The 15,607-nt window shown below is 42.4% G+C and overlaps 1 protein-coding gene across 2 annotated transcripts in view; it reads right to left on the bottom strand.

Annotated features, from left to right (window-relative positions):
• The window catches only part of RNF150 (ring finger protein 150), a 285,841-nt gene that overhangs the window by 28,585 nt on the left and 241,649 nt on the right, over positions 1 to 15,607 (bottom strand). Inside the window, exon 7 of one of the 2 annotated variants that reach the window (XM_027066562.2) lies at positions 1,973 to 10,507. The exons of the other annotated variant lie outside the window; for it this stretch is intronic. Within the exon in view, the coding sequence (XP_026922363.1) occupies positions 10,389 to 10,507 (119 nt within the window). The 3' untranslated portion in view covers positions 1,973 to 10,388. Of the gene's footprint in view, positions 1 to 1,972; positions 10,508 to 15,607 lie in introns of those variants that run through there. 2 annotated transcript variants of the gene reach the window in all.

Genomic DNA, 15,607 nt, shown 5'->3' with positions numbered 1-15,607 from the left:
CAGTGCAAGAGACAGAGTGCAAGCAGCCGAAGGGGCAGACAGAGGGAGACACAGAATCTGAAACAGGCTCCAGGCTCCGAGCTGTCAGCCCAGAGCCTGACACGGGGCTTGAACTCACAAACCATGAGATCATGACCTGAGCCGAAGTCAGACGCTTAACTGACTGAGCCACTCAGGCGCCCCGCTTGTTTTCTAGTTTGAACACCAACATGTTCCATATTAGGTGGTCTTATCTTGTGCAGTTTTGAAAACTAGGACCTTTGAAAAAGAGGACTGTCATCTATCAGCTTCACGAAAAGCTGAATTAAATGGGTAACTCAATAAAAGCCTTCTAGAAAGTTTTTAATAGCTTTTAATGTACTGTATGAAGCCTTATTCCAACTGAGTTGAACTTGGGACTATGTGGTATTTTCTAACGGATCCCAGGATATGTCCCACAGAACACATTTCTCCATGTGGGAAACCCTGGTCTGGCAGGAGTGTGGAAGCTGGAGAGATGGTTTCTAGATCCTGGGTAATAGCTCCCATCCCCCCCTCTGCCATGTGACACACACAGATGTCAGCTTCATTACCGACAATAGGTGTCTGGGAAGATTTAAAGTGCAATAACCAAAGCATAGAGTTTAAAATGACTTCTAATATGGCACAATCATTACTGTCACTAACAACCCCCTCAGAATATCTTCCTACCTACAAATTTGCTCTAGGAGTGGCCCCTAGAGCAAAGCCTCCAAGGCATTAATATTTCCTGGCTACGGACACAGCAGTTGGCCATTTGGGTAGGAAATAGCTCCAGAAGGCCACACCACTCCCTTAATACAGTTTGACATTTGCCAGCAGATTCTGGCAGATTCATCTGGACCACCATGTATATGATCTACAGACTGGCCAGAAAGACCTCACGGGGAAGCAGAGTAAACTTCTATCTGTGACATCGTTCATTTTATAGTAAAAGCACACAGACTAATGTTCAGGAGGAAAAAAATAAATCCGTTGAATCTGTTTCTTGCTAGCAGGGAAATCCTAGATCTGCTGGAATCCACGGCTCCCGGGGGGGGGGGGGGCACCCGGCCAGGTGGAGGGCTTCAGTGATTGGCTGAACTGCACTGGGCATGTCTGACCCTGGCTGCTCCTTCAAGCGGTGCCTCAGCAATCTTGGATGGGCCAGAGGTTCAAAGGGACACCACGGAGCCTGGCAGTTTTGGGTAGGTGGTAACAGCAAAGAGGGGTGCCTCTCCTTTTTTACCTTCTGTTCTTACCTCCTCAGGTTGGCAGCTCTCACATTTTTTCTTTCTTTTAAAAAAAGATTTTTTTAATGTTTATTTATTTTTGAGACAGAGAGAGACAGAGCATGAACGGGGGAGGGTCAGAGAGAGAGGGAGACACAGAATCGGAAACAGGCTCCAGGCTCTGAGCTGTCAGCACAGAGCCCAACGCGGGGCTCGAACTCATGGACCGTGAGATCATGACCTGAGCTGAAGTCGGACGCTTAACCGACTGAGCCACCCAGGCGCCCCTCACATTTTTTTTATTTCTTTAGCATTCCCTTGCTAATTCAAAGGAAGGGCTGTTAAAAATTCCTTAGAGAAGTATAAGTAAGGATAAAAAACGATCTGGCCACCCCGGCCCATTGCGTGGTCCCCTGCTATAACCCCGCTTGGGATAAGCCGCCAGAGACGGCTCAGACAATAATGTTCGGTTCCTCTGAACACACTTCAGGCTCACTAAGCAGCCATTCTTCTGAACTGATCAAAATCTTTCAATCACTTCACTTAGAGGAATAGAGCTAAGAAGAAGTCTGGTGTCCAGCACCCGGGAGAAATAAAAAAGTCATTAAAATGTCACTTTATATGTTTTGAAAACACAATCATGATTTAATGTTGAATGTCAATTTTTAAAATCCGTAGTGCCACCTCTGGAACTCAAGACGACGCAACGTGGTTAGGAAATAGGCATGACACAGACACAAGCATCTGGTTCCATTTTATTAAAAAACAAAACCAAACAAAATTTTGCAGTGAAATTTCCTGGAATTCACAATCCTTTTCAAATCTTTATAATTGTGGGGTTTTTTTCACCAGTACATAAGAACACAATTGCACGTATTTACATGATAGTTTTCTATATAACAAAAATAGCTGTGTTGTACGATTGTTTTCAACTATCGTCCTTAATATTTCATCACTAGCCCAGTATGAGACAAACTGTTTATGCTCTCCAAACACATAGATAATAGAATAAAGCAAAATAAAAGTCCGTGTCTCCCAACAGAAGACAAATCCCTTTAAAGACAGTTTTTAAAACTTATGTATTTCAAGAGAGATATAAAGTGCTCTGGAAGGAGTAAGGTGGGTGCCTGAGGTGGGAAAGAAGGAAAGAGAAAGAGATTGACATCACTCTCCTCCCCCACCCCCAACCCCTCCCCCCCACCCGCCCCAAACAAATGATACCTACCGCCTTAACTAATCACTAAAATATACCTGTGACTTTATACAGAAGACGATGTTTGCGTAAAAGGGCTACATGATCCACTATTAAATTTCTCGGCAACTAAGAGCTAACCAAAATCCAAATTAAAAGTAACCCATGCAAATGACATCAGGAATAGTTTCTGTGATTTTTGAGTCATGTGGCAAATAAATCCAGGAAACTGTCCCATGATCTGACAATGGAGGATGGGAGATAGCATGAAGGCACCACCACCTGTGTGGTCCAGCCAGAAAGACCTCATGGGGAAGCAAAGTAAAACTCTATCTGGGACATCATTCATTTTATAGTAAAAGCACACAAGTGCATGTGTACGGAGGAAAAATGAATCCATTGGATTTTTTTCTTGCCAGCAGGATGATACTAGACATTGGTGGTGCCATTTCTGAATATTTCATAATGGTAAATTCATTCTTTGAGGCAGATTTTTTTTTCAGTGAAAATAATAATGTGTTCTATACAAAGGGGTTAAAAGAAGTTGGGCGTTTTTCTTTTCACATTATTGAAATGGCAATTGCTGGGCATGGTCTGTAGTCTATAAAATTGGGTATCACATACATACCGCTTGGGAGGCTCCCCTGGAAACTAGAATAATCATCCTCCCAGCTCATGAATATCGTAAAGAACAATTCCCATTATTTTTCAGGAAATGAGTGGAATGTAACTTTTCACAAGTACAAAATTACTTCGTTTTCTAAATATAAGGGACATCCCACTATAAAAATAACAGTCCCTCCCTCCCCTCCCCTCCCCCCTACATCTCTTTCTAATTATAAAATGGTACAACCATTTCAGATTACTAATGTGAAAGCAGGAAGTAAATATATTATTATGTACATGTACAAAACACATCAGTATTTCACACCATTTACATTCATATGAAAGAAGTCTGTTTATTGATCTTCCTTTGTGATTTGACAAGAACAGAGTTGAAATAAGTTACAAAACCATCAGGCCCTTGCCTTAGAAGTCTGCACAAACATTCCAGCCAGAGGCATCTTCTTTGCAAACAGAGCTAACAATATGCTTCCACGCTTTGCAAAAGAAAGGGCTGCGGATGGTATCTTCTGTGGGGTTCTCCTTCAACTTTTCCAAGCTTGTGACATTCCTTCCTCTTTTGATAAATGTGGACCAAATTCTCAACTATTGAGGAGACTGTATGATGAAAGGCAAATACCTAGTTGTCGAGGAAATGGTGACCCTAGTCAAATTAGTTGGCTGAAAGAATAACGGCAATTATTCCAGCAGAGGGCACCCTGCCCCCTTGCAATAACATCCTACTGATGCCAACATACACCCAGGCTGCAAAGTCCTTTCGCTGACAGTCCTTCAACTGCTTGACTATCTATTCGTACAGGCGATAGTTTGGTATTTCCTTCAAAAGCGCGGGATACACTAATTAAGAAACTCTCCTACATGAAAATTCTTTGGCTATTTAAAATCTTCACATTCTCAAACAGAATATTCCGAGTTCCATAAAGCGCTAGTTTTGTCTAAAACTTTTTGAGGGAAAAGGGGACTAAACACCAGACTTTAAAGATGGTGTGGTACTAAGGCCACGATACGCTTTTTAGATTTCTGGATTTAGTAAGGTCAATCACCAGCCTGCAAGACAGAACCCCTTAAGGTTTCACAGTTCCGTCTGACTAGGCAACCCACCTTTGCTCTTCCTTATGAGAACGTTAGGAGAAAATTAAAGTAGTCAATGGAAGAACATGTGTCCATTTGGATGGTGATTGGTCTTTGGTTTACACAGCACACATGGTCCCCACATTTTCCCTGCTTCTCCAAGCCCTTCAATTCAGTAAGGATGACAAGACCACAGACATTCTGCCAAGCAGTGATTCTGGGTGACTTAAGGTGAGCTACCTTCTTTACAGAAGTTCTCTCTTGCTCTGTTCAGACCTGTGGACCTCTTGAGAGATTATATTCCTGCCTGATCATTATCAACACATATTTATCAGGTAGCCATTGAGCGAATGGCTCTGCAGTAAGTGCAAAGCATCAATCGTAGCATAAGGGTGAAAAGGTCTTTGATCACCGAGATTCCTAAAAAAGCCACTTGATTGAGGCATAGTTCACAGGGTGATAAAGAGAGATGTGAGTGATGTCATCGGATTTTTTGCAGAACAACCAAGTTTTGCAAGTAAAGGGCTTGATAATTAAGGATATGTATCTAGGATCTGGAATCTAGGATCTTTAGTTTTGGGATAATTTAGTGCCATCAAAAGGGTCAAAGTGGAAGTGAGGCTACCAACCTGTGGGTCTTTACAAATTACTGTTCCTGTTACAAAGGGCCTGGGGTTGTGAGATGGGGAGACAAGCAGGCAAAGAGAAGAGGTAAGTGATGCTGAGAAACTCATTCCTGCTTCTCACAATTTATTTTTCAGGCAATCCCAACCTTCTTTGCAACCATGAGTGTTTAACTCGTGAGTGTTAAACTCCTTAAAATACACACACACACACACACACACACACACACACACCCCAAAACACCAGGTCAGCTCTAAACCTAGGGGATGAGCATGTACTTGGGAAGAGCACCCATGTTCATATCCTGCCACCCTCTTTCTCACTTTCTGCAGGCTAGTATTCCCACCTCCTTTTAAGTACCATCAATGACACGTCTGTGACACAGAGCACTGCACAAGGAACTTTTGTCCCTCACCTTGGGAGAATGGCCTCTTTGTCTCTTTTTCAGTCTTAAGGAAGAAGTGGCCTCTCAGATCACTTACGAAGAGGAAGTTCTTGTGCTAAGAAGCTGAATTAAGAAGCATGACTGGACATCAGATACAGCACGGCCCATACATTTTTCTAAGATGTCCAAATCTTGGGGGCCTGTGGTGAACTAGGAAGGTCACAAATGCTGAAGGTAGAAGATGGTAGATCTAGGCAGCATTCTGGAATTGTGACTTTGCCATTATTTGCCTAGGAGACCTTTCTGGCAAGGAAGCCTGAAAAAAAAGGCAACAGCTATAGGTGGCCTGCAATTAAATTAATGATAAGGGAAGTGAAAACATGGCTAACTCCATTATGGAGGAAGTTAATTTGCCTTTATAGTAAACTGGTTTTCCTCATCAGAAGTGCAAATATAGACATTGCCACACAATAAAAAGAAGAAAAACACCAACAACAGTAACAACAGTAATCACAATAATGATGACTGTATAGATAGATCCAAAGCCACCGAGGTTTTTGTCCTGAAAGATGGGAACAGAATGCATGTAGGTGTGTATACAAGAAAGAGGCAGTCAGAGAAAGCCAGAGATAGATATAGATACAAACACACACACACACACACACACACACACACACACACACACACACACACACAAAAGAGAAATCTAAGTGAGAACATACAAAAAAATGTTACTGGAAGTTGCCTCAAGGGCCCTAGTACCACAGAGGGCTGGGTCCTCGCTCTAAAGAGGATGTGACTCTGTATCTCAGGTTTTTGGAAAGAGTTTTGATTTAATGAGATTTGTTTGTTTGCAGTCAAGGTGATGGATTCAACAGATAACTAGATGCTTTTTGTTTTTTATGCTCTGCAAGAATTTTCATCTAAACATAACTCATAAATAAGAAAGAATCTTATATTAGGCTCTCTGTCACCATTTTTTGGTTCTGAAGACAGGTCGGCTGCAAGAATGCCTGTATTGACTAAAGTAGCTACTGGGCACTGAACCCAGACACGTGAACATTCAGAATGAGGGAAATGCTGAAAACAACACAATACAAACAGAAAAACCTCTCTGGACAGAGATTTGCCTCCATGGTTACCATCGTGACTAGGTGATGTCAGAATAGGTAGGTAAGTCTTGCAACTAATCATATATATATTTTTAAAGATTTTGTTTTTAAGTAATTTCTACACCCAGCGTGGGGCTCGAACTCACAACCCCGAGATCAAGAGTTGCATGCTCTACGGACTGAGCCAGCCAGGTGCCCCTCCACTATTCACTTTCTGCCTTCTCCCAACTCCCCGTCTTCCTGCCTCGGTGACAGAATTAATATTTCAGGGGTGACCAAGCCCCAGAGACTAAATCAATGTTCGGATGCTGTATTCATGATCAGGGCTCAGTTCTTCTCAAAGGGCTCCGCCACACAGAAGAGGCAAGTCCTAGAGGTCAGTTTTTCTGAGGGAATGGAAATGCTTCTTTTCTTGCCCACGGCCTTGGGGTGAGAGAGGACGCTGACTTCTGAGTTGAGAGCTGGCAGTTGTAAGCTTTCATGATTCACCCAATAGGGCTGGGTGGTCACAACCCCAAAGACTTCTTCTCAATAAGGCCACTCAGAGTCTATGAAACTTCCCACCTGCCCGCCCCCAAGTCCCCAGGGGGGCACTGGCACTGGGAAAAGACCTTCTGCCAATCAGGAGGCAGGAGAATGAGGGGGCTGAGGTGAAGCTGGAGGACTAGAGTCTGGAATTCTTCTCCGCTCCCGAGTGTCGCCTACCCGTCTGAGGGTTTGTCGTAGAAGTGAGAGAGACAATTTTGTTGCAGCACCAAATCCACATGGTTTGTGTCACTTAAAAAAAAAAAACCCAAAAAACAACAACAAAAACGACTGGTCAGAGGAGTCACAGTGACAGTAATGGACATCAATGTGTGGTTAGAAAGGTCAAGCAGGAATTTCAAAAAGAGTGGCTTGAATATTTATGGATCACAAAACAAACAGATCTTTGGGCCTCTCATTAGGCAACTTGGGTGGAGTCTAGTTCTCTCTGGAGGTAATTAGGTTTTAACTTCTCTTCTTTGTGAGGGTCAGGGAATCTTGTGAGAATCCTGGAGCAGCTCTGCTCCGGACCACGGGCCAACTGTGGCTATTGGGACAGAGCTGGAGACGTGGCCAGTCCAAGGGGAGGCGTGCTTTGAGTGTAAAGCACAAAATGCATTTAGAGGACTTAGTACCCAAAAGAATGTAAGGTATTTCATTAATACTTTTTACACGTTGGAACAAAAAGATTATATTACTAAAACGATTTTGACCTGTTCCTTTGTACTTTTTCAAACGTAGCCGGTAGAAAATGTAAAGTCTACATATGTGACTTGCATTATATTTCTATTGGAGAGCGCTGGTCTGGACACTTGCTACAGAAAAATGCACATCTCTAAATACGCATAAAGTCTGCATATACTTCTAGAGGGCTCCCAGCTCAGAATTTCCTCTGCAGGGGAGGTGGTGAAGAAGCTATGGAAGGTTTTCATTTCTTTTAAACCCTTCTACGCCGGTTAAAAAAAAAATTTTTTTTTTTAGACTACCAAAGCCACATGAAAATCCTCCAGAAACAAACCTTTGGTAAATGGAGAGCCTCCTAGGCTCAGGGATTTTGCAGCAGAACCTCCTTGGGGTAAAGTCACGAACCTCACGTTATCTACGCAGCATTCTATAGGGGCTGCTGCAGCCACAGCATACATATGCAACCAATTCCTGATTCCTGATTTACCCAGTCATTGGCAGGAAGAGACAACACTCCTTGCTGGGAGAACTATGCAATCCAAGAGGCATTTTCTCTCCTGGGCATGGAATACAATGTAGATCGTTCCTTTGCTGTTGAATTATCCCTCTAATTCCACTTAAGTTAATACCAAAATGTGTTTCAGGCCGAGCTGAATGGAGGAGGATACACGATGCAGCTCTAGCTGGCCAAGAAAAAGCAACACTTTGAGATGAAGAATTCCATACCGAGAACTAGGATTTGAAGGTATCCAGAGATGACAAACTCTGTGACTAACAGCAGCTTTAACATAAGGCAAACCAAAACCACTCCTTGGACTTAAAACTTCAATCATTTAGCTATTCATTCTCAGCAATGCAGGAATGCTGAGTCCCAAAAGCCATTAGGGCAGGTTACCTGTCAAGTCAGTGCCTCCCTAACCTGAACGAAGTCAGCTATCTGTCATGGCCATCTCAAAAAACCAGATCCCCCTGGCAAAAAGCTCATTAGTGCTCTAAAGGCCAGAAGGAGCCTTGGGCATCACCGTGTTAAACTCCTTCATTTCACAGATGGAAAAGATGAGGCCCAATAAGCAGGTGGCTCATCTAGGACTCTTGACGGTCCATTCAGTGCTGTCTTCGTCCTCCCTGCCTGCCTTCGCACACGGACACCAGATTTCATTACAGGAAGTGTTAGGCGCCCAGGGAGAGGTGACATTTCTGAAGGTGGTAATCACTTTCCTTGCCTTGCTGCCTACTTAGAGAGCATCAAATAGGAAATCGTTAAAGATGGTGAGACAAAAGCAACCAGTGGTCCCCCTGACACACACTCTATGTTTCAGCAGGCAGCAGGGATTTACGGCACAACCAAATTCCTGTTTTTGGATGAGTGTTTGTGTAATGAGGTGAGAAAGCCTCATCAAATACATAAATAACTCAGTGAAGAAAGCTTCTTTCTTAGTAACCCATGCAGCCGCAGGCCTTCTTACAGAGGATGAGGTGACCTGTGATTGTCCAGGGAAAGCATTCACTCCCTTAGTCATCTATGCATATGGATAGTCGAAACGTATTACAAAATTGCCCACTGAAAAAATAGCACATCTCTGTCATAGTTACAAAAAAAGAATAAAAACATAAAGAGTTTAAAAACACCGGTGGGTTTTAGTATTGATTTGATACCTCTTTTCCTTTCCCTCTTTGTCTCTCTCCATCAGGAGAAGCCTGGTTAGCAAATTCCCCTGCTGTACTTTTTAGATCAAATGGTTTATCAAGTCACGCGTCCCTCCTCAATTGGTATTTACATGTACTCAGGGAGCCCTGGAAAGCTACCTGCTAAGGATTCACCTGAACCCTTCCTTGAGGTCTGGCGAGGTGCAACAGAAGTGCGTTGGAATTAAGGTAAAGGCTAGGTGCTACTGCAACCCGCACTGTGTTGGACACGGGGCTCAAAGATGATTGGGTCTCTTCTGAAGCCTCCGTCTCCTGCAGGAGCCACTTGTGGAGGGAACAAAAGACTGTTCTAGCCTTGGGGAGACCAATATAACAGACATTTTGCTTTGGGGAAGAGTATGTGGTATCTGGTCTTAACACTAGGCTTGCAGTTCCAGTTACAAGCCCTACAGTCGTGAAGAATGGCGCTGCTGCCCTGAAGGGGACTTCTGAGTTTGGAGTTTCCTCCAAAGACTGTGAAATCCAGGCAGAATCGAGTGCCTCCCTAGAGCTTCCTTCGCATGTCACGTGGGCCGTTAACAGAGCCTGGTGAGTGGAAGCCAGCATAATGTAGATGAAAATAGCAAAGAGTAGCCTCAGTGGATTCAGAGCTCAGGGTTGGGGTCTCTGGCGGCTAGGATTTTTAAGATCCACTTAAAAGAATTTGGATTCTTAATGAGAGCTGGCCTTAGACTGTTTCAGGGTGCTGAGGCACTTCCCAAAGCCATGCACACTTCATGCTGAGAGGTCAAGGCCATTAATCTCAGAGATGGCGTACGAACTGATCATAGCAGGAACTGGTGCTTCTAAACAGAACTCTCTACAAAAGCTGGAGGAAACCAAAGGAGTGGACATAATGTAAACTACACAAGTCTTAAAAAGAAACTGTCAAAGAAATACAACAACATTCCAAAACCAGTAAAACAAGACCTGGAAAAAAATGGAAATGAAACTAAGAAGCCCTACATGTGTCCTTTCTGTGTGTTTTGGGAGCTCCTGACGTGTGTGTCTGCAAGGACACGGGAGGAAAAATCAGCTTTCATCTTCCAAGCTGCCAAGGCCATGGGCTGTTGCACAGATGGAGAAACGGCATCCTGATTGACGTGACTTTGGATATTGCCCTCGTTACCATTCTTGAGTGGCGTACAGTGGAGCTACCAAGGTGTTCTGGAGGGGTGTCTGCCTGGTCCAAGTCTTGAGGCTCCTCCCTTCCTTCCCCTTGGGTGCTACCATCCCCTTGTTCTACGTCTATCATTTCAAGACTTCACCTCTTCGCAGTCTTGGTCAGTGGAAAGTTCTACATCAGACAGTCCAACTTCCATTGCCATAATCAGCGAGATGTCAGAATCACTGCTTACAGCTGGCTCCTGCTCGCCTGGGAGGAGAAAGCAGAGTTCATGGTGAACATGGAACTATGTTTTTGGATGCTGGTAAGTTGAATACAATTGTCTTTTTTTTTTTTAATTAGAAAAAAAATTTTTTTAACGTATTTATTTTTGAGACAGAGAGAGACAGAGCATGAATGGGGGAGGGGCAGAGAGAGAGAGGGAGACACAGAATCAGAAGCAGGCTCCAGGCTCTGAGCCATCAGCCCAGAGCCCCACGCGGGGCTCGAACTCACGGACCGTGAGATTGTGACCTGAGTTGAAGTCAGACGCTTAACTGACTGAGCCACCCAGGCGCCCCTAAAATTTTTTTTTACATTGATTTATTTTTGATAGAGAGAGACAGAGCACAAGTTGGGGAGGGGCAGAGAGAGAAGACGACACAGAATCCGAAGCGGGTTCCAGGCTCCGAGCTGTCAGCACAGAGCCTGATGCGAACCCACAAACCATGAGACCATGACCTGAGCCCAAGTCAGACGCTTAACGGACTGAGCCACCCAGATGCCCCATGAATATGATTGTCTTTAATAGCATTTCCTTGATGGCCAAGAGAAGGCATTAGAAAAACTGGATCTTTTGTAAAAACAAACAAACAAACAAAAAAAAAACCAAAAAAAAAACTAGTTAGCACCTCATCTTGCTTTATAGCCCCAAATAAATTCTAAATAGGTCAAAAAGCTGAATGTAAAACAGAAACTAATATAGCTAGAAGAAGATATATCTTAAAAGTATATATCTAAGTAGAAAAATACCTTATTAAACTGGGCAAGAAATTCTATGTGGAAAAGCATTTGAGCAGTTTATAGAATAGATTGATAAATATGCATAAAATTCAAAAAAATATTAAAACCATGAAAAATAAGATCAAAAGGCATAGATTGAGCTGGAAATACTTGTGAAAATTTCACAAAGAGCTGTATTTTCAACGTATAGAGAACTTTTAAATCAGTTAAAAAAAAAAAAAAACTAACCAGAAAAATGGGCACAGGTTACTGTCACACAATTCACAGAGCAGTATAATATAAATGACCAATAAATATAGGGTAAAAATGGGCTACCCTTTTTTTGTTTATAAAATCTTCACTCTTTAAAAAAGGACAGTATTACACTGAGGCGGGTACTCTGATATAGTACCTGTAGAACTGTGACATTTTCATTTCCAGCACATATCGTAGAGAAATAATCAGAGATGCAAAAATATTCACTTAAGCAGTATTTATAGCAACAAAACATTGCAAGTAACCAAGTCCAACAATATAGAATATCTGAATAAACTGTGTTACTTCTAGAGGATAATCTTGTTGTAACAATTAAAGTGGCATTTCCGGGGCGCCTGGGTGGCTCAGTCGGTTAAGCGTCCAACTTCAGCTCAGGTCACGATCTCGCGGTCCGTGAGTTCGAGCCCCACGACGGGCTCTGGGCTGATGGCTCAGAGCCTGGAGCCTGCTTGCGATTCTGTGTCTCCCTCTCTCTCTGTCCCTCCCCCGTTCACGCTCTGTCTCTCTCTGTCTCAAAAATAAATACACGTTAAAAAAAATTAATAAAAAAAAAGTGGCATTTCCAAGGAATTTGTAGTTACATATGAAAACGCTCACATGCAAGCAAGTTCGGTGAACTGGTTCCCTTTGGGGTAGAAACTGAGAACAAACTGAGGGTTGATGGGGGTGGGAGGGAGCGGAGGGTGGGTGATGGGTATTGAGGAGGGCACCTGTTGGGATGAGCACTGGGTGTTGTATGAAAACCAATTTGACAATAAATTTCATATTTAGAAAAATTAAATAATAAATAAATAAATAAAAGAGAAAATATTCACAGTATTCTCTTAAGTGAAAACAGAAGTATTCAAAGCTTTATATGCAGTGAGGCTGAGAAAGTCAATGAGATGCAAGGAAGTCTAAAATGCTAGTAAGAGTTGTCTCAAATTTTGGGATTTATATTCGTTTTCTTAAAAAAATTTTTTTTTCAGGGCACCTGGGTGGCTCAGTCGGTTAAGCGTCCAACAATGGCTCAGGTCATGATCTGGCAGTTTGTGAGTTCGAGCCCCATGTCGGGGCCTGTGCTGACAGCTCAGAGCCTGGAGCCTGCTTCTGTTTTTGTGTCTCCCTCTTTCTCTGCCCCTTCCCTGCTCATGCTCTGTCTCTCTCTTTCTCAAAAATAATGAACATTTTAAAAAAAATTTGTTTTCCGTTTTACTTCCAAGCATTCTACAATGAAGAAATATCATTCATTCGCTTAAGACATAATGAGTCTCCACTATGTGCAGAGGATTTTGCTAGATGCTAGGGACATAGGTAAGAGCAAGACAGTTCCTGTCTTCAAGGAGCTTAGTTTCTAGTATGCTGGCACACCATTAGATAGCCACTCACAACACAGCGAGATACATACGAAACTGGACGATGCACCTGGTGTTCTATGAGCAGGGAAGATGGCTATGTAACCAATTGCCGAGTCAAAGAAGGATTCCCGTCGGGTGTGACATCTAAATTGAGTCCTAACTCAAATTTTAGCCAGATGAATGGGAGGGAAGCATCTTTCAAGCATTAGCAATAGCATGTATAGATAGATATGTCTGAACATGAGGGGAGGCCTTGTACAGATGGACATCAGATCGTATTTAAATATGACTAATGCAAGGTCAAGCTAGGGAGTCTGAAGGAAGGCTGGGGTGCTCAACTGCATAAAAGGCAGCCTTAAAACCAAAACATCTTGCGTGTCCCATTAATTACCCCGCTGAAGAAACACACAATTAGAAGACCAACAAAATGCCTAGTACTGAAGAAGCTGATGGTTATAATACTTTTGCTCTGATAAACACTGGTATAATTTACTTCACGTTGAGGTATAATTAAGGAGAATATATGAGTTTTACGCAGGACAGTGAATTCTTTAAGATGTTTAAAAGGAGACAAACAGAACTGACAAAGAGTTACGGACTTAAGAATAGGTTTGAGAGAAACAGGCTCTTTTCACAAGGACGTATCCATCTAAAGACTGAGCTCTAATATGTTTCCTAGGCCCAGACATGCATGAGGTTCACAGAATTGTAGACAGATCAATGGCTAGAATAAAACTTTGGAAGCAGTTGTCGGAAGATAAAAGCATTTAGTATTTGAAAATGGGGCACTCAACAAGTATTCCATAAAACTAGTCATTTAGAAACAGGCACAATTGGATCCCTGCCTCACACTTCACAACAAAATACATTCGAGGCTGGCTAAATACCTGTATCTATGCTTATATTTATATCTACATCTGTACTACATCTATATCTATACCTCTAGCCCACATTTAGTTGCATGTATGTACTTCCTTCCCATTTATCCTCTTCTCCAGAGCCACCCGGGGCTTATTGATCTCCGATTTTGGGGGGAATTCTTTGCTGCAAATTGGGATGGCTCTCCCTTCCCTCATGGCTGCTTTTGCCCTTGTTTTCTGAGCAGGGCCATGGCTTGCTGTGGTGCAGGCTATGCTCGGTACCACTCCAGAGGAAGCCTTTACTTTGGAGTCTGAGTGAGCGGTGGCTGCTGGATTGGGACAGTGCACAACCTGTACAGCTGCACACAGGAGCTCGCTCTGTTTCTCAGATCCACTAAGTCGTTGGCCCTTTGTGCATTGTTTCCAGTTGCTCGGATCTTGATATTGTCTCTTTTTACCTTTTCCCTGTCTGTGTTGGCCTGCCCCTTACAAGATCCCTTTGCTGTACTTTTTGTGGGGTTTTAGGAGAGGTGGAAGTAGTTTCAGGGGCTCAAACTACTCTTTTCACTCAGCACTCTCCTAAAGCATCACTTTTGCAATGAGAAATATATTTAATTAAAATTATATTCATGAGAACTGGGAATCTACCTTACTTTACGAGACTATTTTCTGGTCTCAACTATTGTAACTATGTGTGTTACTTTGTCTAGGTCACTTTCTCCACTAGGGCTAAAATTTAGTTGTCTATGAGTTTGGACTGGGTACTTCAGAGTCCTTTCTAGTTGTTCCAGATTATGTACATATACATGTTGATGTCAATTAGCACAGTGCCTCCTACATGGTGGCTTCTCAATAAATATTTACCAGAATTACCACAGAGGAACAAAGTTTTAAGTCTCTTTTTTCATAACCCTTTTAATTTTTGTTTTTTTTTTTTATTTTAAACACTTTTTCTTAATAAAAAAAAGGTCTATTTGTTGTATATTTAGTATGAATATATCCTAAATGGGAGAATTCATTACCTTGTGGTATAATGAAAGCTGAACTATTCTTATTCCTGGAGATAAAAAATGAGGGTTATATTATACAGATATAATCTCTCTCCTCCTCACCCTTTTTCTTCTTCATCTTTTTTTTTTTTTTGTAATGGTCCATGAACCAGTTCAGCTCATGAGAAGCCAAAATTTTCAGCTCACAATTAAACTGTACATCAACCAAGGAGCTCATCATCAAGTGATTTTATGACTTTCATAAATATCTAGTAAAAAAAAAAAAGGGCAGCTCAGATGAAGGGCTGATTTAGTCAGAGATCTAGAAAGACAGCTCCATGTACCTGCAGTGGCAGCCTCTCACCTTCACTCCTGGCTTTGTCAAGCTACCAGCCTCAGCAGATATTCTGGACTCATTATCACTGTGGTGTTTTCTAAATTGGAACTTGTGAATTGAAAAAAAGAAGGGCCATGGGGACTGATATAATGATGGCTGCTGAGTTCATGATGCTATTTTGGAAACTTGACCATCCTGCACAGCTCCAGGCAAAGAGGAATTCAGATCAATGAAATCGTATATTTTCCTAAAAGTGGTTCAATTTTTATGATGGAGCATTGCACCAACCATATCATCTAATCATTTTCCGTGTCAAAACTTTAAAAACATGATCTGAAGACATTTGAAGTTATTTTTTTCACTCTATCCTGTGTTTTTCATTGAACTTAGTTTGTTCAATAATTAAAAAAAAATTAATGTTTATTTTTGAGAGAGAGTGAGAGAGACAGCAAGCGCACGAGCAAGTGGGGGAGGGGCAGAGAGAGAGGGAGACACAGAACCTGAAGCAGGTTCCTGGCTCTGAGCTGTCAGCACAGAACCCAACGCGGGGCTCAAACCCACAAAGTGAG

This window comes from Acinonyx jubatus, chromosome B1 (assembly GCF_027475565.1).
Source record: "Acinonyx jubatus isolate Ajub_Pintada_27869175 chromosome B1, VMU_Ajub_asm_v1.0, whole genome shotgun sequence".
Classification (NCBI taxonomy): Eukaryota; Metazoa; Chordata; class Mammalia; order Carnivora; family Felidae; genus Acinonyx; species Acinonyx jubatus.
Note: the sequence above shows the minus strand (reverse complement) of the source record. Positions and strands in the feature narration are given on the sequence as shown.